The sequence below is a fragment of the Anolis sagrei genome, chromosome X (genome assembly GCF_037176765.1).
Source record: "Anolis sagrei isolate rAnoSag1 chromosome X, rAnoSag1.mat, whole genome shotgun sequence".
Classification (NCBI taxonomy): Eukaryota; Metazoa; Chordata; class Lepidosauria; order Squamata; family Dactyloidae; genus Anolis; species Anolis sagrei.
Genome location: NC_090034.1, coordinates 47,705,403 through 47,729,729, shown reverse-complemented (window position 1 = coordinate 47,729,729; position 24,327 = coordinate 47,705,403). Strand labels below are relative to the sequence as shown.

The 24,327-nt window shown below is 47.7% G+C and overlaps 1 protein-coding gene across 5 annotated transcripts in view; it reads left to right on the top strand.

Annotated features, from left to right (window-relative positions):
* Positions 1 to 11,971: 11,971 nt before the first annotated feature.
* Positions 11,972 to 24,327, top strand: part of SMTN (smoothelin) — a 33,785-nt gene continuing 21,429 nt past the window's right edge. For 4 of the 5 annotated variants that reach the window (XM_067473310.1, XM_067473308.1, XM_067473312.1 and 1 more), the window contains exons 1-8: positions 11,972 to 12,030; positions 13,628 to 13,796; positions 20,916 to 21,064; positions 21,199 to 21,298; positions 21,467 to 21,545; positions 21,625 to 21,722; positions 22,718 to 22,811; positions 23,038 to 23,345. In XM_067473310.1, the coding sequence (XP_067329411.1) occupies positions 13,746 to 13,796; positions 20,916 to 21,064; positions 21,199 to 21,298; positions 21,467 to 21,545; positions 21,625 to 21,722; positions 22,718 to 22,811; positions 23,038 to 23,345 (879 nt within the window). In that variant the 5' untranslated portion in view covers positions 11,972 to 12,030; positions 13,628 to 13,745. The remainder of the gene's footprint in view (positions 12,031 to 13,627; positions 13,797 to 20,915; positions 21,065 to 21,198; positions 21,299 to 21,466; positions 21,546 to 21,624; positions 21,723 to 22,717; positions 22,812 to 23,037; positions 23,346 to 24,327) is intronic. The other variant, XM_067473309.1, reaches the window with a different exon arrangement.

Here is a 24,327-nt window from a genome sequence, read left to right as displayed (position 1 = left end):
TACTATCTTACACGGCTTCTTTTACTCTGATTTCTCTATACACCCTCGCTTACACTCTCTCTTTCTTCGCTCTTCAGGCCTATCTGTCTTAGGCCACCCTCTTTTTGGTTTCTGGAGACTCCCTCTATCCCCCTTGCTCTTTTGCTCTCTTTCTATTTTCCTGCCGCACGCAAGCTTTTATTAACCCCCCTTCCCCTGTTTCCCTCTATCTCTTTTATCGATAGTAAATAAAATGCTAATAAAGATATTTTAAAAAATCATGAGAAGGGAGTCCATAGGGCTTGGGGAAAAGTTCCATAAAGTTTTCAGAAGTCCTTGAAAGTTTGGGAAAGTTGTTCAAAGTTGTAAAACCCAGTAAAGGCAAGTGGGAAAAGGTGTCCCAGTGTCCACAGAGTCCTTATGGTTGTCCACCAATGTTGAAGTTCGAGATCCATGGAGAGAACTACAGATCCCTCCACACCAAGGCGGCCCACCGATATCTTAGGGATCCCATGGGTTGACCGCGACAGTTTCCCAGGATCAGCAGGCTCCTTGGACATCCACAAAATGGTGGCAGTGAGGTATCGTCTTTGGAAAAATAGCTGGACTCCAGGTTGGGGTTTCAGAGGCAAAAAAGGTTATTCCCCGGGCGGAAGGGGCAGCGGAGCGAAACCGAGATAGCCATTAGTCTTAGAATTCTCCCAGGAGAAGGTTGACACCATTTTCGAAGCGATCCGTTTACTCGTGGATATGGGGGCCCGAGGGGTTTCTGTATCCGCAGTTTAAGGGAACGCAGTTTCGGCCTCCCCGGGATGCAAACATCGCATCCCAGGAGGGTGGGCAGCAATCTGCAGCCCAGGAGAAGAAAGGTTTATTGAAAGAGAAGTTTGAGGCAGTAAAGGGACACTAAGTAACACTATGGAGAGGGAAAAGGTTACAATTAATTGATACTTTTTATTGAGCGGATTAGTTACAATGTTAGGAAGGGGGAAAGGAAAAGAAATGAGTATGCTTCTGAGTTGCAGCTGCTGCTGTGCCCACGTTCATGCAGTTGGCCCAAGCGGGGCAATGGAGAACTGAGGAACTCCCTGCTGTGGGTCAGATCAACTTGAAGGCAGGGAGTTCAGTGTTCGGCCTCAGGTTTTTGGCTTGCATCAATAGTAGTCTAGTGCCTGGATCCAAGGAAGTCATGCCCCCCCCTCTATGCTGCCATGGTCAGATCACACCTGGAATCGCACTGTGTCCAATTCTGGGCACTAAAATTGAAGGGAGATGTTGACTCCAAGCTGGAAGAGGGTGACTAAAAGGATCAAGGGTCTGAAGAACAAACCCTATGAGGAGCGGCTGAGGGAGCTGGGTATGTTTAGCCTGAAGAAGAGAAGGATAAGCGGAGACATGGTGAGGGCCATGTATCAAGATGTGAGGGGAAGTCATAGGGAGGAAGGAGAAAGCCTTTGAACAATGGCTTCAAACTACAGGAAAGGAGATTCCACCTGAACATGAGGAAGAACTTCCTGACTGTGAGAGAAAGCTGTTCAGCAGTGGAACACTCTGCCCCGGAGTGTGATGGAGGTTCCTTTTTCGGAGGCTGGGTGGCCATCTGTTGCGGGGTGGAGGGCTTTGAAGACAATTTTCCTGCTTCTTGGTAGAATGGGGTTGGACTGAATGGTCCACGAGGTCTCTTCCATGATTCTATGTTCTTCCTAATGTTTTGGTGGAAGTTGTTGGAATGTTTGAATCCATCTGCTAGGGGTCAAGTGAGGATTGGGATGAGGAGGAGGAGGAAAGGCAGAGGGGGAAAGGTGAGCTCCTGGAGGCTGCAGGTGAGTCACTCAAGGCAAGCCAACAGGTCAAGGCATGCACCGTGACTCACGGGATTGGTTCTGGGAGCCGGATGTGAGCCATGTGCCGGTGACTGCGTGCCATGAGTGCCGCTAAAGCACCTCACCGCAGCACAATTTGGAATCATCGGAAGAGGCCACACCGGAAGCTCAGGCCTCCCTTCAGAAGCAGAGAAATGAGGTCAGGCCTGGCCTCCCTGAGGAGGGCCAGGCCCTGCTCTTGGGTGGACACAGGGCTCAGGTGCAGAAAAGACCCTCTGCCCATGCTCAGAGACAGCCCTCACATTTGGGAGATGAGAGACACAGAGACAAGGGAACCTAACACGGATATGCATCCAATATCATAGAATCAAAGAGTTGGAAGAGACCACATGGGCCATCTAGTCCAACCCCCCTTCTGCCGTGCAGGATGAGCACAATCAAAGTACCCCCAATAGATATCCATCCAGCCCATGCTTAAAAGTTTCCAAGGAAGGAGCTTCCAGCAGACTCTGAGGCAGAGAGTTCCACTGTTGAACAGCTCTTCTTACAGTCAGGAAGTTTTTTCCTAATGTTCAGGTGGAATCTCCTTTCTTGTCATTTGAACCCATGGCTCTCATGTCTCCTCTCAACCTTCTCTTCTGCAGGCTAAACAGACCCAGTTCTTTAAGACACTCCTTAGAGGGATTATTCATGGTTTCCAGACCTTTGATCATTTCAGTCGCCCTCCTCTGGACACCTTCCAGCTTGTCAATATCTCTTTTGAACTGTGCTGCCCAGAATTGGACACAGTGTGATTCCAGGTGATGAGTTCTGACCAAAGCAGAAGAGAGAGGCACCATGACTTCCCTGGATCCAGACTCTAGACTCCTTTGGATTTTTAGCTGCTGCATCACATTGTTGGTTCATGTTCACTTTCCTGTCCACTAAGACTCCAAGATCTTTCTCACACAGACTGTCGTCGAGCCAGGCATCACGCATCCTGTATCTTTGCATTTCATTTTTTTCTGCCTCAGTTTGTCGTTGAAATTCATGTTGTGAGTTTTGGCCAATCAGCTCTCTAATCTGTTAAGGTCATTTTGAATCCTGATCCTCTCCTCTGGAGGATTAGCTCTCCCTCCTAATTTGGTCCCATCTGCAAACTTGATAAGCAGCATTCCCTCTAAACCTTCATCCAAGTTATTCATAAAAATGTTGAACAGTACTGGGTCCAGGACCGAACGCTCTTCGTGGCACTCTAATAGTCACTCCTTTCTAGGATGAAGAGGAGGAACCATTGTGGAGACGCATCCTTTGGGTTCACTTCACCAATTCCAGGTCCACCTAATAGTAGCCTTGCCTAGCCCACATTTGACTAGTTCGCTTGCAAGAAGGTCATGAAGGACTTTGTTGAAGGTCTTCCTGAAATCAAGAGATTCTCCATCTACAGCAGTGTTTCTTAACCTGGGGGTCAGGACCCCTGGGAGGTCATGAGGGGGGTGTCAGAGGGGTCAACAAAGACCATTAGAAAACACATATTTCTGATGGTCTTAGGAACCCCTTTGGCAGAGAAGGCTGAAGATCTCCTTGCCTGTCCTTCTCTTCCTTTTTGGAAACAGATGGCAAATACTTCTACCAAAAGCCCTTCTCCTGCTGTGATTGGCTGGCCTCTCAGCTGGCCTCAGACAAGGGGAGGGCTGATTCTGAGACTCCAAGCAGGGAGGGGAGAGCAGGTGTGCTCGGCGCATGGCAGCATGGTGCGCATGTGTGGGTGCAGGAGAGCAGGTGAGGCCCAATTCTATTGTTCGTGGGGTTCAGAATGCTCTTTGATTGTAGGTGAGCTACAAATACAACAACTACAACTTTCAAATGTCAAGCTCTATTTTCCCCAAACTGCACCAGTGTTCACATTTGGGCATATTTCGTATTCGTGCCAAGTTTGGTCCAGATCCATCATTGTTCGAGTCCACTGTGCTCTCTGGATATAGATGAACTACAACTCCCAAACTCAAGGTCAGTGCCCACCAAACCCTTCAAGTATTTTCTGTTGGTCATGGGAGTTCTGTATGCCAATATTGGTTCAACTCCATCATTGATGAAGTCCAGAATGCTCTTTGATTGTAGGTGAACTATAAATCCCAACAACTACAACTCCCAAATGTCAAGGTTTATTTTCCCTAAACTCCACCACTGTTCACATTTGGGCATACTGAGTATGGGTGCCAAGTTTGGCCCAGTGAATGAAAATCCACCCTGCATATCAGATATTTACATTACGGTTCATAACAGTAGCAAAATTGTAATTATGAAGTAGCAATGAAAATAATTTTCTAGTTGGGGATCACCACAACATGAGGAACTGTATTAAGGGGTCGTTGCATCATGAAGGTTGGGAAACAACCTTCCTGATGCCATGAACCCTTAATACAGCATTCCCTGTATCTATCAAGCTTGTAACTCTATCGAAAAAAGGGATAAGATTAGTCTGGCATGACTTGTTTTTGAGAAATTTGCATTGACTTGTTTCAAATCTGATCTAGAGGCAGGACTGCAGACCTGATAGAAGCAGGGCACCAAATCTGCTCCAGGTTCCTGCCTGAAGCGGGCGCCTCATGTGACCCAATGCCGGGATGAGGAAACCAATGGGTATCTTGGCTATGTCGGCCTCCCGCTAGCAGTATTGCTGAGTGGAAGTTTGGGGATGATGCGAACTATAGTCTGTCAAACTCCAGAGGTAGCAAACTCCTGTGCTGAGATCGCAGCTGTTCCTTCAAGGAAAAGTGTGAGCACACAGGGAAGCTCCAGGGTGTGTTGAGCATGTGCAGAGTGCATTTTCCTCTGCACTTCGTGTGTAAAGCAGCTTTTTGGGAAGCCTGGCTTTTTGGCTGGGGAACCTGAGTCAGTGCCAGCTGTGTTGTCTAGCTGTAGAGAGGAATGAGTCACTCAAGGAGCAGAGGAAGTCCTGCGCAAGCGGTGGGTTGTGAATCAGGCCTCGACAATGGGAGAGACAGGGCCTCCTGAGGTTCACGGCAGGAGAGAGGCCCTGCTTGGTGTCGGATGTGGGACAGGACCCCTTAGCTGGGCTCTGAGGGAATCGGTGGGCCACATAGAGAGTCCAAGTTGGGAAGCAAACCCCGGCAGTGTCTGGAAGCTGACTTTCCATTTGGAAAAAACAGGGATCGTTGACTGTGAAGCCCTCTCCTTGCTTGTTTTTTGCTTGTGGGCCTCACAAACATGGCCTCGAACAATGGGTGGCCTCTCCTGTAAGAGACACCAATCACCTCGGGCCAGATGTAGCCTGTCCCGTTCAGTAAGTATTATCAAAACGACGGTGCTGTGTGCGTCCTTTTCAAGGCGAGGATTTGGCAAGGGACGGAGAAGAGGAGGTAGCCTGCACTCTGCACATGCTCCAAGTCATTCACATATTTCTCACCCTCCACCCAAGTTGAGGAAGAGGCAAAATGGAAGCCGGTGACTTATTGCTTTAGATTGTTTTCCCCTTTGGACACTGTAAAAGAGTTTCTTTTGGAAGGAAGAGAGCCAACTGGAAGGGATTTGCGGGTCGCATGGTGCCAAGAAGGACCTTCTGAGGTTTTAGGCTTGGAGGCTCAACAGGTGACATGGTTCTCCTCGATCCAGAGACGTAACACCAGACCTTACATCTCCGACAAAATATGGACGAACCACAGCCAAGTGGCTGAAATGCAGAGAAGGGAATCATTCGCTCCCCCTCCTCACATCTTGGCCTTTGGAACCGGTTTGTGCTTGGAAACTCCAGCCCGTTTTCATCATCCTCCGGCACACAATGTTTCTGCTCTGCGCCAGACTTGCAATATAATCAGGAAATTCCAAAAGACCTCCAAAGCCCTCGCAGCTTGACGCAACTGAGGGCTGTAGATTGAAAGAAATGCAAGGAAGGAAAGTGGAGCCAAGGAAAGGAGAGATGCGGAAAGATCCTGCTTCATTTTCCAATGACATTTCCAGAGGCCTCTATACTGTTGAATGAAGGTGGTTTGACTCCTCTTTAACTACATGGAATCCTGGGAGCTGTAGTTTGCTACTCTTCGGCAGACAAGGGTCAACACCTCGGAAAACTACCAACTTCCAAGGTGCCATAGCTTTGATTCAAGGCAGTTTGTGTCAGAGTGCATTCATTTGAGATTGTAGATAGACCCATAGAGAAGGTGGGTGGAAGAGAAGGCATAGAGAGGGAAGTTTCAAGTCAGCACTCTCACCCTTGGGTTCCTCCTTTTTACCTTGAGAACAAAGGGACCAAGCCTTACGAGCCTTCGTTTCCTGCCACTCTATGTTTCTTTTTCAGATAAGCACTATAAGTCCCTTTGGATCGACTCGTCGGGTGCCATGAAGTCACTTCTAACTTCATCCCTTTCGCTTCTGGTTGCTTCTGGTGTGAGGGAATCAGCCGTCTACAAAGACGTTGCCCAGGGGATGCCCGGATGTGTTGTAATCCTGTGGGGAGGCTTCTCGCATGTCCCACAACACCTTAAATCAAGAAATAGTTTTCTAAGGGCTACAGCAGTGTTTCCCCACCTTCCTAATGCCGCAACCCCTTAATACATGTTGTGGCGACCTCCAACCATAAAATTATTTTTGTTGCTACTTCATAACTGTAATTTTGCTACTGTTATGAATCATAAGGTAAATATCTGATATGCAGGATATATTTTAATTGACTGGACCTAATTGGGCACAAATTACCTGATACGCCCAACTTTGAATACTTGTGGGTTTGGGGGGTGGGTATTGATTTTGTCATTTGGGAGTTGTAGTTGCTGGGATTTATAGTTCACCTACAATCAAGGAGCATTCTGAACTCTACCAATGATGGAATTGAACCAAACTTGGCACACAGAACTCCCATGACCAACAGAAAATACTGAAAGGGCTTTGTGGGCATTTTGGAGTTGTAGTTCACCTACATCCAGAGAGCACCACGGACGCAAACAATGATGGATGTAGACCAAACTTGGCACAAGTACTCAATATGCCCAAATGTGAACACTGGTGGAGCTTGGAGAAAATAGACCTTGACTTTTGGGAGTTGTAGTTGCTGGGATTTGTAGTTCACCTACAATCAAGGAGCATTCTGAACCCCACCAACAATAGAATTGGACCAAACTTGGCACACAGAACTCCCATGACCAACAGAAAATACAGTGTTTTCTGATGGTCTTTGGCAACCCCTCTGACAACCCCTCGCAACCCCCCGTCCCCCGGGTCCTGATTCCCAGGTTGAGAAACACTGATCTACAGAGATACTCACAGGAACACCTCAGCAAGCGAGAGTCCAAAAGTGGCAGGCAAAAATCCAGAACCTCAAGCCATGGCTGATACTGAATGAAAGACTCCTCCCTGGGCACACAGAGGACTGGACGACTTGGAAGGTGCTGAACAGACGGCGCTCTGGCACCACGAGATGCAGAGCCAACCTTAAGAAATGGGGCAACAAAGTGGAGTCCATGACATACGAGTGTGGAGAAGAGCAAACCACAGACCACCTATTACAATGCAGTCTGAGCCCTGCTACATGCACGATGGAAGACCTTTTCACAGCAACACCAGAGGCACTCCAAGTGGCCAGCTACTGATCAAAGGACATTTAATATAATGCCAAGTTTTTTAAACTTTGTGTTTTTAAAATACATTATAACTGTACCCTCGGTTTGCTTCTGATACGATAAATAAATAAATATCCCTTTCGCTCTCCAAAGTACGCAAGGTTTCAGTTTGGGGTTGAAAAGCCCCTTTGGCAGCGACCCATTCGCTCTGACCAAAATAGAAACCCGAGTTTCTCATTTTTCTCGGGAAAAGTAATCTTAACCCCCAAACACGCGAAACAGAAATGATGGGCACCTTTGCATGGTGCGAGGCTGGGCCCTTGAGCCCTAGGAAATATGAAATATGAACAGCGCCCAGAATAACAGAGCCTGGAGCTATCCATCCAGCCGGAGAAAGGTCAGGCTGGCTTGCCAAAAAGTGGGGAAGATTGCTTTTTTTGGGAGAAATGTGCAAGAGGGAAAGATAAGCCTCGGGGAAAGTGAGACGGATGGGCATTAGTCATATTGGAAAAATGGGCATTTTTTTTAATTTGGGAGGAGTAAGAAAAGTGGGAAGACATCCACTCTGTCTCTACTCTGGCTCTTCCTCTTTGCTTTGGTTTTTTGCAAGACCTTTGTTTGCCGCAAATGGATGGCTCGGATTGTGCCAAGTGGCATCGACCCATGGAATCAATGGGGTTTATTTATGCCCAAGTTGGGCGTGACTCAATGGGTTTTTTTTATGGCCAAAGTGTGCCTGGTGGATGCCTGTGGCATCAGGAATGTTTGTGGTAATTGAGCATTTGGAATGCCCCCCAAATTATCGACAAAACTGGCATAAAGAGCCCGCCATGCCCTTTCCGGATGATGGGGCTCGGAGTTTCCGGATGAGGAAGTCGGCCCTCGAAGCGAAGCCCGGGAGAAGCTTTATTGCTGCCATGGCAAGGTTTGAATGTTAATGATTAAAGAAGAGTTCTGAGGCACAGAGCGATGATGCCCGGTGCTCATGCCAGGTCCTCGGAATCCGTTTTGGAATGATTGAGTGGCACAAGTTGTTCTGTTTCTGCCGAAAGATTTATGGGAAAAGTCCAGAGAGGACTGTGAACTGAGGGTTTGCCGCCATGGGCGAAAGGTGCCAACGCGGTTCTCCAACCCAAGAGAGGCAAGATGTCCAACGACCAGAGGGTTGAATCCCGCTGAGGTGCAAATCTCCTCTATTGGGTTGGAGACTCTCTCAGGCGCCCTTTGGGAACCATGACTTCCAAAGAGACTGCTCCTGGGATTGGCCTGCCTCGAAAGGGTTACAAGCAGAGCCAAGTTTGCACCTCTTTGTGCGGGAAAGGGCTTTCCATGATGCCTTTCGCTTTTGTTTTTCATTCCATCGGAAAGGACTTTAAACAAAACAAGGCTCCCTTCTGTCTTTTTTTCCTCCCATTTGGCCAAACCCTCAACATAAAACGGGGGGGGGGGGGATATAGTTTCTTAGCGCCAAGCCTGAGCAAAGTTGGCACATGTCAGGGAGAGGGGCACCATTTGAGCAAAGGTCAAGGGGGGCCTCTTGAACTCTCAAGCGGTGCCAAAGAGCTTGCATTCTGCAATGTAGATGAAGCTGATGCCTGCTTCAGGGTCCTGCTGTCGTGCCACTCTGCTTGGCAGAGATCTGGGTGTGCCAATGCTGTGTCTGTGTTGACTTGTCGTCAAAGTTTCCATGCCTTTATTTTGGGCATCAGGCATGCCTTTCAGTCGCAGATGTGATTATGGTGGGATTTTCAGTATGTCCCTTCCCCTCTCCCCAAAAGGCACTGTTGTCAAGCTGCGGCAGAAATGCCGTATACCATCCTCCATCCAAGAAAAGCAACAAGCAGGAAAGACAACACTAGGCATCAGTTTTGAACACAAATGTTTTGCAAAGAAGAGGCTGGAGCGCAAACCAGAAGGAAACACACCGTTTGTCGTTGTCCAAGTGAGACGAAGCGAGCAAATTGAACAGCACACAAAACAGAACGTTCCCATTGTCAGAACAGAGATCAATCACAAGGAAGTCAGATCCCCTGTTTTCTCACCCCTTCTCTCTTTTTATGGCATCCTGGGTGTCAGAGTTTGGTGAGGCCCCAGCTCAAGACCTTGGGAAACTACAGCTCCCAGGATGCCATGGCATTGAGCCGTGGCAGTTCAATTGGAGTTACTGCATTTGGACTAGAACCTGGAAAGGATCCGCGGCACATTGGCCTGGGAGCCACTTCATCTTCCTGCCACACGTCCGAAGAGAGTTGCAGTTCTCCAAGTTCTACCACCTGGAGGTGTGCTGGGGAAGTCTGGGAGATGTAACTCCCCCCAAACATATTTTTTTTCAAAGCATTTGGTGCTATGGGAATTCTGGGAGTTGTCATTTCCCAAGGTCTTCTCGGCCAAAGAATGCAAACTATAACTCCCAGGATTCCCTAACATGAAGCAGTTCAAGTGAGATCAAGTATAATGCTACTTTTACTAATTTTATAATAATAATAATAATAATAATAATAATATTTATAATAATAAGTGCATTATAATAATGGTAATAATCAAAAGTGGGGTCAAATATAATATAACATAATAATCTATTATAATAATAAGTGTATAATAATAATGATTATAATAATGGGGTCAAATATAATATAATAATAGTTTATAATAATAGTAAGTATAATAATAATGGCAATAGTAATAATGGGGTCAAATATAATAATAATTTATAACAATAATAATGGTAATAATAGGGTCAAATATACTATACTATAATATAATAATTTATTATAATAAGTTTATAATAATGGCCAAAATATTAGTATAAAATAATAATTCATAATAAGTGTATAAAAATAATTGGGGTCAAATATAACATAATATAATAATAATGTATAATAATAGGGATATAAATATGGGAAATAAATAAAACTAATATTATATCAGGGTCAAATATAATATTATAATAAACTAATAATTTATAATAATAATATGTTTATATAATAATAATGGTAATGGTATCATGTATATAATAATAGGGTCAAATATAACAAGATAATTTAGAATAATAATAATAATAATGGTAATAATAATGGGGTCAAATAGAATAGAATAATAATTTATCATGTGTATAATAATAGGGTCAAATATAACAAGATAATTTAGAATAATAATAATAATAATAATAATAATAATGGTAATAATAATGGGGTCAAATAGAATAGACTATAATAATAATTTATAATAATCATGGGAGCATAATATAATAAAATAATAATATATAATAATAAGTGTACAATAATAGGGTTAAATAGAACAAAATAATAATTTATCATATTAAGTGTATAATAATACAGTCAAATATAATGTAATTTATAATAATATGTGTATAATAATGGTAATAATAATGGGGTCTTAATATTAGAAGATAATACTTTATAATAATAATAATGTGTAATAATAATGGGGTCAAATATAATATAATGACTTATAATAATAATGTGAGCATAATATAATAAAGTAATAATTTATAATAATACTAAGTTGGCTCGAGAGCAGTACGTGTGAAAAAGATCTTGGAGTCCTCGTGGACAACAAGTTAAACATGAGCCAACAATGTGATGTGGCGGCAAAAAAAGCCAATGGGATTTTGGCCTGCATCAAGAGGAGCATAGTGTCTAGATCTAAGGAAGTAATGCTACCCCTCTATTCTGCTTTGGTTAGACCACACCTGGAATATTGTGTCCAATTCTGGGCACCACAATTCAAGAGAGATATTGACAAGCTGGAATGTGTCCAGAGGAGGGCGACTAAAATGATAAAAGGTCTGGAGAACAAGCCCTATGAGGAGCGGCTTAACGAGCTGGGCATGTTTAGCCTGAAGAAGAGAAGGCTGAGAGGGGATATGATAGCCATGTATAAATATGTGAGAGGAAGCCACAGGGAGGAGGGAGCAAGCTTGTTTTCTGCTTCCTTGGAGACTAGGACGCGGAACAATGGCTTCAAACTACAAGAGGAGATTCCATCTGAACATGAGGAAGAACTTCCTGACTGTGAGAGCCGTTCAGCAGTGGAACTCTCTGCCCCGGAGTGTGGTGGAGGCTCCTTCTTCGGAAGCTTTTAAACAGAGGCTGGATGGCCACCTGTCAGGGGTGATTTGAATGCAATATTCCTGCTTCTTGGCAGGGGGTTGGACTGGATGGCCCATGAGGTCTCTTCCAACTCTTTGATTCTATGATTCTATGATTCTAAGTGTATAATAATAGGATCAAATATAATATAATAAAATAATAATTTATAATAATACTAAGTGTATAATAATAGGATCAAATATAATATTATTATATAATAATTTGCAATACTAATAAGTGTATAATAATAATTGTAATAATAATAGAAGATAATAATAATAACACCAATAGGAGTAATAGATGCAGCCAACAGAGGCTCAAACTCAAATTGGGAACTACTCGCCCCAGCATGCAGCAAAAGAGGCGGGCTGAAATGGCCAGGTAGGCAGGGCTGGAAATTGAATTCAACCAATCGAGGGAAAGGAAGACCCGTTCTGGGCGCGGCTTCGGGAATGCTCACGCTGTGATTGGCCGAGGGGCGACACGGAGGCGTGGCCACGGCAGCAGGAAGGCTGGGCGCTGGCGGAGGAGCGGCGGCAGACGCGGGATGGCTTCGGCGAGGTCTGTGTTCCGGGCAGGGGGGAGGGTCTCGATCCAGGCATCCACACTCGGGAGTTAACGCAATTTGACACCACTTGAACTGCCCTGGCTCCAGGCGATCCGATCCTGGGAGCGGGAGTGGGCAGTCTTGGGCAGGGAAGGCTCGGGATCCTGTCGAACTACAACTCCCAGGACTCCCGGTTTGAAAAGGGCCCGCGGGAGCCTGGGAGTTGTGGTTTGGCAAGATCGGTAGGCTGAAGACGGTTTGAGACCCCCTCAATGCGATGGGATCCTGGGAGGTGTAGTTTGGACTGTGACAAAGTGACCTTGTTGTTGTTATTATTATAGTATAATAATAATTATTACTGAGTCTTGGCAGGGGATTCTGGGAGTTGTAGTTTGGGCTGTGGACTGTGACAAAATGACATTAATAATAATAATAAACAGTCTGGATGTCCATCTGTAAGGGATGTTTTGATTGTGTTTTTCCTGCATGTCAGAAAAGGGTTGGACTAGATGGCCTTCTCTCTTCCAACTCTATGATTCTCTGATTTGAGTGTTACACTTACTGGATCTTGGCAGGGGATTCTGGGAGTTGTCATCCTGGGGGTGTGGTTGAAGCTTCCCAAAGTTCTGGAAAGCCTCCATTATCTTGCAATGGGATACTGGGAGTTGTAATTCGGACTGTGACAAAGTGACCTTGTTATTACTATTACTATTACTGGGTTTTGGCAGGGGGTTCTGGAAGTTGTAGTTTGGACTGTGACAAAAAGTGACATTATTACTATTACTATTACTGGGTCTTGGCAGGGGATTCTGGGAGTCGTAGTTTAGACTGTGGACTGTGACAAAGTGACATTATTATTATTATCATTACTATTACTATTTTTGGGTCTTGGCAAGGGATTCTGGGAGTTGTTATCCTGCGGGGGTGGGGTTGAAACTTCCCAAAGTTCTGGAGAGTCTCCACTTTCTTGTATTTCGTTTCCTTGGGCCTGACCTGGGATTTCCTTCCATGTGTTGTTTCCAGAACACAAAGGGGGTTCTGGGTCAGAGAGTTTGGGCTTCATACTTAATGGGAGGTGGAATCCAGAACATCTGTCAAGGTTTGATACCCATGGCTCCCAGGGATGACATTGGTGTGCCTCAGTCTAAAGCAATGATGCCCAGCCATCAATGTTTTGGGACTTCAACTCCCAGAATCCCTGCTCGGTGTGTCTTCTAGTCAGGAATTCCGGGCGAGGAGGAGCAAGGGCTGCGCATTGGAGGGGCTCCAATGCTCTCCGATGCCACCATCAGATTGCCGTTTTGTCATGGTGGCATCTGAACATCTCCCTTGGCATTTGTGGACGCTCTCCTGGCATCCTGGCATGCGCAGGGACTTCTCAGTGGCATTTCTTGAGATGACTTCCTTGTCCCTGAGTCAGTGCATTTCAGGTTTGGGATGCTCCGAGGTGCCTTGCCAGGCTTTCCTGGACACCAGCGCCTTGGATGGAGAGTACCGGGTAGCTGCTGTGGCATCGTGATGGGCACAGTTTTCTGGACCTGGCATCATCTGTCACTTTGTGCTTCTCTGGTGAGGTCTCCCTGATCGGAACCATGCTTTGTTTCCTGCCAGGATTGATATCATCTCCACCCCAAACTAACTACCCACTGGGAGAGAGTGCCAACATTGAGGTTGCAGCCGGTGTCTCTGGGCACCCAGAAAGGCGAGAGCCACAGTAGCAGTGGGCAGCATGTCGGAGGAGACGCTCCTGAGCATGGACGAGGGGACGCTCCGGAAGCTGGTGAGTCGTATCCCCAGCAATGCTGCCCTCGGGAATGCAACCACAGCAGAAGTGGGGAGGCTCTGCCAAGGCAGCCAACCAGTTTCTCCTCCGCTTGCTTTTGGAGGAGAGGCATCCCATCCGTGTGTCTTCTTTTCTTAAGGGGATTGAACTCCGGCAAACTGCTTGGCTTGGCTTTCCCTCGAAACGCATTCAGAGGTGGGCGTGCCAGGTTTCAGGTGGCAAGGGGGCATGCCCAATCCCAGAGTCAGGAGTTTCCTGTTTTAAACCTGGATCCGTTCAAAAAATATGAAGCTTTCCCTGTTTGGCACCTTTCCGTTCCTTTGGAGTTCGTTATACGCCCGCCCTTGGCATCCTTGCTTTCCTTCCACTGTGCCAGGCAAACGTCCCAGAGCTTTGCCCGCTTGGAAAAGGAGGGCCTCTGTTTGACTCACCTGGCCGTTGGCCATTGGCAAGATGCTGGCATGTGCCATCCACAAGGCCCCTTTGTGCGGATTCCCAGAGTGTCCGTTGGAGATGCAAAACGAGTGCTGGGACATGCTTCAAACCTGGCACCATCTGCCGTTGGTGCTATGGTCCAGCGATGTAGTTGTGTGCCCCTGCCTGCCAGGAAGGGGGTTCTATAATTCTATCTTTCCCAAAATGCACTCAACACACTTTTTCATTTGGATTGCTGTCTTGGGAAGAGAAGGTCCTGAGTTGAAATCTTTGTATCTTCTGAAAACATTTTTTTCCCGACCCTTTGCCACCCTTCTGAGGTGGGCATCAGTTGGGACATAACATTCCCTGTTCCAACCAATGGGTTTCTTGGACCCTGCAATCCCACTGGTTGGGGATGCTGGGCTCTGTAACCGGAGTTCCGGTTATAACATGAAAATAATCCTGCTCATTTTTCCTCTCTCAGAGGGCACTGCTACCTTCCCCCTGTTCCCAAGGCAGTGCCAAGGCAGGAGGGTTGGCAGAAGAGAAACACTTTCATCAGGAAAGGGTTTGGATGCCCTGCAGTTCTTTGGTTTGTTTGACGGTTTGCCCTGGGCTCCTGCAAAGGGTGAGGGCCCTGCATGGAGACAAAAACCAATCAAAGTGGCTCTCTTGGCATGCCCATCAAGCCAGGAGCTCTGAACCTCTATGCCCACGGGGCCCCTTCAAACCCAGGTTGCCTGCCTCAGATGCCAGGTTTCAGTTCCCTTCTCTGCCAGAACCGGCTTGGTTTGCCTCCAGCTAGGAAGGTGGCAAGGAGAAGGCGCTGCTCCCCCACTTGGCACCCGGGCGCCAACCGGGAGCTGCCTGTCAACACCTTGGCCCAGCAAAGCCCTGGGGGGTGCCAGGCAGGTAGGGTGTTAACACCATCGGGGAAAGCGTGTGGCCTTCTGGCAAGGCTTCACCTCTCCGCAAACTCACTGTTTTGGGGGCGGCAGGGGAGCGGGGAGGTGATACACCACACCTCAAGGTGGCTAGGCAGTGTGGGCGAGAGAACACGATGCCACCAGGACATTTGCCTAATATGCCAAGAGCAATAATTTCAAACAGTCTCCCTTTGGGGAAGCAAGGCACCGTTTTGAGGGGTAAGACTCCATTTTGAGGGAGCAAGGTGCCCTTTTGAGTGAGGAAGATGCCGTTTTGAAGGAGTAGGACTCCATTTTGAGGGAGCAAGGCACCATTTTGAGTAAGGAAAACACCATTTTGGGGGAGCAAGGTACCATTTTGTGTAAGACTCCATTTTCAGGGGAGAGGAGTAATTTTGAGTAAGATGCCATTTAGGGGTAGCAAGGTGCCATTTTGGGTGAGGAAGGCGTCATTTTGAGGGGTAGGACTCCATTTTGAGGGAGCAAGGCACCTTTTTGAGTGAGGAAGATGCCATTTTGAGGGAGTAGGACGCCATTTTGACTAAGACTCCATTTTGAGGGAGCAAGGCACCATTTTGAGTAAGGAAAATACCATTTTGGGAGCGCAAGGTGCTATTTTGTGTAAGACTCCATTTTGAGGGGAGAGGAGTCATTTTGAGTAAGATGCCATTTTGGGGTAGCAAGGTGCCATTTTGGGTGAGGAAAGCGTCGTTTGGAGGGGTAGGACTCCATTTTGAGGGAGCAAGGCACCCTTTTGAGTGAGGAAGATGCTATTTTGAGGGAGTAGGACTCCATTTTGACTAAGACTCCATTTTGAGGGACCAGGCACCCTTTTGAGTGAGGAAGATGCCATTTTGGGGGAGCAAGGCGCTATTTTGACTAAGACTCCATTTTGAGGGAGCAAGGCACCATTTTGAGTAAGGAAAACACCATTTTGGGAGAGCAAGGTGCTATTTTGTGTAAGACTCCATTTTGAGGGGAGAGGAGCCATTTTGAGTAAGACACCATTTTGGGGTAGCAAAGTGCCATTTTGGGTGAGAAAGATGCCATTTTGAGGGATAGGACTCGATCTTGAGGGGGCAAGGTGCCATTTTGACTAAGACTCCATTTTTTGGGACCAGGCACCCTTTTGAGGGAGGAAGATGCCTTTTGGAGGGAGTAGGACTCCATTTTGGGGGAGCAAGGCGCCATTTTGCGGGGAGAGGCGTCATTTGGAGTAGGAATCCATTTTGACAGAGCAAGGCACCATTTTGTGTAATACAGTTTTGAGGTCAGAGGTGCCATTTGGAGTAACACTCCATTTTGTGAGAGTAAGGCCCTGTTTTGAGTGAAGAAGGAGCTGTTTGGAATCGGACTCTAAGGGAGAGGCACCATTTGGAGGGAGCATAACTTGGGTTCGTGTCCAAAGAGAAAGACTACATTTCTTAGAGTTGTATTTTTTTTTAACTCAGCACTTATTGAACTTTCCAAATTTTCCAAATTGAACCATTTGGAATAGGGAACAAACCAGCAAGCCCATTCTTTCCCTGTGTTTTCTCCTGGTCTTGCTAAGGCTTGGTGTTTGCCACCGGCTGCCGTGCCCTGTGCCAGGTGTGCCATATCATTTCCCCATGTTTGCGGAAAGAGATAATGGAGCATGCAAAGAATGGGCTTAGCAGCCGGAAGCCTGGCGTTGCTGTTTGCAAAAACAAAGCCCCATTGCTTCGACCTTTATTTAGCTCTGGAAGGGCAGGCGTGAGTTGTTGTGTTCCTTTCAAAGCAATGCCAGGCCTTTGCTTCCCCTTTAAGGTTGTGCCAGCGTTGGGGGGGGGGGGGCATTGATTCCTATTGAATGGGTGCCCAATGTCTGAGCCATGCCCGGCCTTGATCTGGGCAGTGGGCACTGCCAGCCTCCATGCCAATGGGGCCAAAATGGATTCAGAGAAGCTCTCCATGGTGCTGAAATGAGTTCAGAGGGACACTTCAGCACCTTGAAAGAATCGTTTAAAGTATGAATCAGCTGGCATTTGGAATGGCAACTCCCTGGATTCTTCATCATTGGCAATGCCACCTGAAGCTTCTTGAAATCCAGAGTTTGGGGAGAGGGCTTGGATGCTGCTATCCTCAGCCTCTCATCCCATAGCGGCCAACCTCGCAGGACTGTTGTGAGGGTCATCATTTTTTGTTGTTTCCTAGCAGTTTGAGCTCTCCAAACAGTCCTATTTCCATAGCTTTTACTTGGGGGCTGAAAGATGTCCTTGGCCAAACAGATGTGGGAAAAAGCTTGTGAAATCCATCGCCTTCTCATCTGCCTTCCTGGCAGATGAGCCGGAAACGATAAACAGTGCTTTTACTGTTCCAGACCAAACGTGAACCTTTCTACGGTGCTAATCCGTTTTGGCCTGAAAAGAGGGTGAGGATGCCTTTTTGGCCACACTGCTGAGCCTTTTCCTTTGGCTGTGAAGGCAGACAGACACCAGGCTCCCGTTTTGGCCGGGAGCTGTAGTCTAGAAAGGCCCCAAAGGCGTACTTAGGATGCAGCGTGGAGTTCCCTGCCGGAGCAGCCCTTAAAACAAAACCAAGTCCATGATGTTGCCATTTCCAGGGCTGCTTTTGGCCCCCAAAGCCCTACACAGTTTGGGTTCAGCCCAGGCATGGGCAAACTTGGGCTCTCCCTCCAGGTGTTTTGGACTTCAAATCCCACCATTCCTAACAGCCTCAGGCCTCTTCCTTTTCCCTTTCCTTTTCTGTTTAAGCGGCTGAGGGGGAAAAGGAAGGGGCCTGAGGCTGTTAGGAATGGTGGGAATTGAAGTCCAAAACACCTGGAGGGAGAGCCCAAGTTTGCCCATGCCTGGTATAAACAAACAAGCAAAAAGGGAAAGAAACAAATTCATGGACGTGTGAAAAGGTGCTACCTAGAAGGGACTGCGTTTTCTGTAAGTCCTGTAATTTTTCAAAGGATGTTACAAGGCTTTCCCTTGCAAAGCCTTGCAAGTTTAAAAATATGACATGGAACCGAGGGTTGCTGACACTGTAATTATGGTTTCTCTGGCCCCTTCGGTCCTTTTTCAAATGCTTTTCCAGCTGTGCAAGATGCTTTTTATAGGCATGGGGACCACAAATGACCAAATGTGGTGGTGCTTTGCTGGAGGATGATGGAGTGTGTAGTCCAGCAGCGTTTGGGTTCTCTTTCCCCAACAGTTTCCTTCTCATCTTGTTGATGCCTCTTTCGGGCACTTTCTGAGCCTGGAATTTTGGGTTCTGGCTCTTCTCATCCCTGCTCAGGCTAAGAGGGGATTAACCTCGATCAGGAGAAACTGTTCTCTTGTTCTTTTTTGGACTTTTTTCCCCACAATTTTTCCACCTCCTCCTTCCCTCATTCGCCTGTTTTGCCATCCCAATGCCTCTGGTGGTGCCATTTCTTTTTCTCTTCTTTCCCGCAATGCATTCCTTAGGGCTGAGTCTGGAGTGAGGGATGTGCTCACCTGTGCCAGCCAAGGCACGTTCATCTCCTGCTCTTTCTTAACATTTATAAGGTGAAGGGTGCCCTCTCTTTCAGAGCTCCATTTCAGAGAGTGTTAAGTGTTGGCTCCTGCCCTGTCAGAGGGGTGGGACTAGATGATCTCAGGGATGTCCTTCAGTGCCACAATCCTGTGATACCAACCTGCCTTGTTTGAGATGCATACGGCCAGTAACTTTCTTGCATTCACTTTCTGTGCCCGCTTGATTGGATTTCCATCTTCTGCAGCCAGGTGCCACCAGGGCCAAAGCTGGCAAGGGTGGTTAAGATGACCCTTTGCTCTGTTCCTTTTTGGCCAGAGCTTGTCTCTCTGCCTGAAACATAAAGAAATGCCCTCTCTCTCCTTTGCCCTTTTTCAGTTTATTGAAACAGCGGGATCCAGTGACCCTTGTGCCCTTTTGGGGCTGAGCTTTGGGCTTGGTGCAAACTTGGCACCCTGCTGTTCTCACCCCCTTTGGCCTCCTCCTCTTTTCCACTAGAAATGGCTCCTCTGCGCCAGCCTTTTCTTTCAAACCCACTGGGCCCATCCCTTTCCTCTGTTGTTCCCCTGAGACGGGCCCATCCAACCCTTTGGGGTTTTGCCTGTGCTGTCATGTTCCTCCCGGCCGGTGGTTGGGCTCGCAACCCTTCATTTCCTGCTTGGGCAGGACGTCATGTTCTTCCCAGAGCCACCGTGGGACGTCCAGTTCGCTGCTGACCTTTCTGCGGCTTCCAGCACATCTGGCTCCTCTTTGCGGCTGCTCTGTTTGAGGGACGTTTCAGGCCTCTGCGCTCCCTTTGCTTCCTGGCATCTTCCCAGTCTGCTTTGGAAGCTGGGAAGTTCCAGGCCGTCTTGCTGCCTTTTGTTGCTCTAAAATCGTACCACATTTTGATTACTTTTTGGGGCTGGCCAAAGGCTTCAGGGGGCAAGGAAGTGTCATCTAGCCCTGCAGGCAACCCCCTATGCCATCCCCTATCATATACAACTCTCTTTGGCAATGGGATGGGAAGGATATGCTATCTGTTTCACATAGAATCGCTTTCACTCTTGACTGTGTTTTAACATGTAATTGTTTGACCCAGTGTTAGATCAGAGCCTTAGAAAACTTTTCAGGAAGCTTTCCAATGGCATCTCCCCCTCCCCACCCCCCATCTGACCCACGTCACTGGAGAGGCTTTTTGCCCACTGGGGGGCCTTTGAACTCCGGGAAACAGGCCTGTGGATCCTTTCCTGACCAAGATAAAAGAGGGCAGGAAGTAGGGCCGATAGCTGTGAATGCCTGGAAGCGCTTGGCTGGACCCCACCTTCAGGAAATGATCCGACACAAAGGAGGGAGAAGGAGAGAGGAGATAAGGATGGCACGGAAGGCACGCAGAGCTGGGGATAAACTCCTCTTGTGGGCTTCACCTCCCAGCAGTGCTCCAGAGGGATCTAGATCACCCCTTGAGGTTGCTTTTTTCTTGGTTGTGTGCCGTAAATCCACCCCGGGACCCCAGTCCAAATTTGAAGGGAGGGTGAACCTTACAGATTTCCATAGTGCACTTCTTAGGTTATGGCGTAGACCTGATTCGGGTTGGCGGCCCCCAAGATTGAAGCAATATGAGAGCCAATATTCATTTCTCCAGGTGGCTTTCTCTAGAGTGGAGTGGGCAATGGGGAAGTGGGGAAATGCCACACATTGATGTGAAATGCCAGAGCTTCTTTAGGGGTTGGCCTGGATGGCCTTTGGGTTCCCTTCGGCTCTTCTGTTTGATGCTGTGTGGGAGACATATTTCCCTCAGAGTTGTTGCCTTTTAAGATGAAGGGCTCTACACAAATCGTAAATCTCCCCCTTGTTTATATCTGGGCTCTTTTTCAAAGCCGTGTGTAAATCGCCAGGGCTTGGGAAACAGGGAGGAATGATTTCAAGCCAAATGGCTGCACAAACTTCCTTCTAGGAATGATAACTCGGGACCTGGACTCAAAAGAAAAAAAATTATCTGAGTCTCTGTGCGCATGCATCTTGGGTGGACACCTTGGCCCCTTCCCTTTGCCTGCTTTTGTTAGAGTCATGAACCCTGAAAGAATTCTCTGCCCAGCGTGCGTTGGTGGGTCCTCAAGTCCAGGGCACGGGGGACAGTGGCACGTGTGAGTCATTGGCTTGTGTTGGCATGCGGAGGGACACTGGGGCCCAGTATGTGCCAGGACAGTGCCTCCATTGTGTGCCAGGCCTGGGGGGTGGTCAAGCCGGGGGTGGGCTTGGCATCTCAGCCCCCGAGTGACCCTCCCCTTCTCTTTGGGTGCCCACCCTTTAGCTGGAGGCCACCCTGGACCTGGCTGAGCGACGCCGGATCCGGTCGGCCATCCGGGAGCTGCGGCGACAGGAGCTGGAGCGCGACGAGGAGGCCCTGGCATCCAAGCGCTTCCGGACCGAGCGGCGGGAGAACAAGGAGAACTTGCTCAGGTGAGGGCCGGCGGAAAGAAGATCATCCTGCCTTGGGCCGTGTCTCATTTGGGGCAGCTTTGGGCTTCCCTTTGCCAAGCAGTTCTACAGATCATTGCCATTTGCTGCCATCTTACCCATTGGGTTTCCTTCAGATCCCGGCAGTTGGAGGAGCAACAGCAGCAAGAGAAATCCTTGGATCTTCTTTCCGGGAAACTCGAAAGCATCCAGGATGTGGAGGAATTGACAGCCCTGGTGAGTCTTTGCCAGTTTTGCCCACTGGCGCCATCCGGTTTCTCTTCCAGGCCTTCAAGGCGATTGGGGAGAACTTGGCAAAGCCTTCTCTCCTTTCTGTCTCAACAACAACAGCAACAACAACAACAACAATAAGTGATAGAGGCTAACCTCACTTTTCTCTTCCAGTTGCGAGGGGCCAGTGAGTATGAAGAACGCAAGCTGATCCGCGCTGCCATCCGCAAATTGCGTGCTGAAGAGATTGAGGGTATGAGATCCAGTGGCTTCATGGGCACAGCCTCCCTTTTGTTTGGGGACTTGACTCATCCTCCTTTTCTTCTCTATAGCCTTGGCTGGGAAGGCCTATTACAGCCAGAGGGGCCCCAAGGAGACCCTTGAATCCAAGGGCCAAGAAGAGAAGACTGCTGACAGAGGTGTTTCGGAGGTGGGCAAAAACAGTATTAACTGCTGTCACAGAAACCTAGAATTTATAGTTCAGTTGCAGCCTTGAATTTCTGCATCCGATGCCATCCTCAGATTGTCCACTAGATGGGGGTGTTTTGCAACATTTCGGCTGGATTTCCTTTGCATTACTGAGTTAAAGGTGGCAGTGTGATCTGTGCTTTGAGAAATAGTCTGAATAAATTCAAATATGGGCTGGCTCCTTGATGTCCCTGGTGACCAGTGGCCCAGTTCTGCTTGCCAATAAGGTAGTAGCCGTCCTGCTTGTCAAAAATTATCTCGTGCAGCTAGATTTCTGTTTGCAGGGATATGGTTGATGCTGTTTTCACTTACTAGAATTCTGTTTGCGGGGATTTTGTGCCAAGGACCCCATCTGAAGTGAGCCGGCCTGGATCCAAACCTGGCTTCCTTAGGGAAAATTGAGTCTTAGCTTAGAGGTAGGAAGAGATTGGACAGCATTTGCCAGCAGCCTGAACCATCCTAGTGAGGGATGCTGGGAGTGAAGAGTCCCGCAAAATCCTTAAGTCTGGAAAAAAAATACCTATCCTGGAACCTCTACATCTCTTTCCCTAGAAAAAGAGAAAAGAACCACAGTTGCCTAGCAACCCAGCACCAACCTGGCAGGAGGGTCTGGGGAGGGGGAAGCTTCATTCTGTTACCTGGCAACCGTACCCATCTTCCCCATCGATGATCATCTAATTGTTTAAGGGAGCAGGGAAAGGAGGAGAGACCTTCTAATGGAATGGGACTGGCACGGATTTGAAGCCAAGGTGTGCCCATGGGTTGGCAAGCATTCATACTTGTCTTTTTGAGGGCAGGATGCCCCACCCAAGGTCATGACGGGTAGTTCAGCGTGCATCCCAGTGTTCTTGGGGCGGGGGCAGGAATCTTGATCAATAATAAGAATAATGGAGGCAAAACTGGCTTGCATTGGCATTTAGGATCTAAATTAAACTGGTTTGCCATGTCTCTCTTCAGGCTCAGGAGCTGGCCGAGCGGGAACTGATCCGGGCCCAGATCCGGGAGCTGCGGAGTCAACAGCAGTCTGAAGCCAAGGCAACAGACATGCCAGGTGAGTGCCCACTGTGCCAAGGAGGTGGCATGGGGAAAGAATGGGCAAAGCTGCCATTAGGGATATTAAAGGGGTTAGAGGGATTATGGGAGTCAAGGGGATTTTTTTTCATTGAGTGTATTGGTAATACATTTGGGGGCACAAAGGGCAGTTCAAGTGGTATCAAACTGCCTTGATTCCTCAGTATCGATGCCCCCTCAATGTAACTCACTCGGACTTTCCCTAGAAGACTCTTCTCCGGGGACCTTTTTGCTCCTCGATCCTGTTCCTCACCAGCCTCCTTCGGAGGAATCGGAGCATTCCGAGTCGAGCGCCGAGGGCACTGATGCCAGTGATTCTGGGACAGAGGCCCAGACTGGTGCTGAGAGGCACAGCGCCATGTCCAACCCGGAAGCTGTTGAGGCTTTGAGACCTCTGGAAGAGGATGCCCTTGCTGATGCCATGCTGGACCACCCTGAGTTGCCAGGCAGCAAAGGAGGAAATGCCAACTGGGCAGAGGAGTCACAGCCGAGGCCCCCAAGTGAAAAAGAAAAGGTACTTGGGGTAACAGAGCAGGTGGAAGTCACCAAGAGGGTTTGCACTTTGCCCATTGCCCATATGGCATGTTGTGCTGGCGCACTAAATGTGTTTTCGGCGGCCGAGTTCGGAAAGAATGTGCTCAGTGTGAACCTGTCACCCAGTTAAACTTTTCCACATCCGTATAAAAAGGGGCACTGTTTAGAGAACAAAATGCCAGGGCGAATAACGAGCTGGCAGCCAATACTTTGCGACCGTTTTAGCGAAGCTAATGGATTTTGGTTTTGAAACACAATCACTACATTACAAGTAAATAATATAGTGTGATACTTTTTTCATTTCCATGCCAACGTCTGGCATAAATGAACTAAGGGGACTGAATTATCTTCAAAGCTCACTCTGGGTTTTAGTCTGAACTTGGAAGGAGCTCCTCTGAGGGCTGAACAATTACACTATGTAACATGATTTTTGTTCCTGAGTTATACATGTCATTTCCTAATTGGTTGCATTATAAAAACATAGGAAAAGTTTATTAAACTGCAGAAACTTTTGTTTTTGCAGGAGGGATATCCTGTAGCACTTTTTGCTGTAGTTCTTTAATGAATATCCACCTGGTGGCAGGTTAAACCGCTGAGCTGCTGGACTTGCTGACCAAAAGGTTGGCGGCTAGAATCCGGGGAGCAGGGTGAGCTCCTGCTGTTAGGCCCAGCTTTTGCCAATCTAGTAGTTCGAGAATATGGAAATGTGAGTAGATCAATAGGTACCACTTCTGTGGGAAGGTAAGGATGAGCCATGCAGTCATGCCGGCCACATGACCTTGGAAGTGTCTACGGACAACGCCGGCTCTTCGGCTTAAAAATGGAGATGAGCACCAGCCCCCAGAGTTGGACACGACTAGACTTAATGTCAGGGGAAAACCTTTACCTTTATCTCATAGAAACTCAACCAATTCAACCTAGTTTGTGGCAAACACAAAAACAAGGTTTCCAGAGTGGAACAA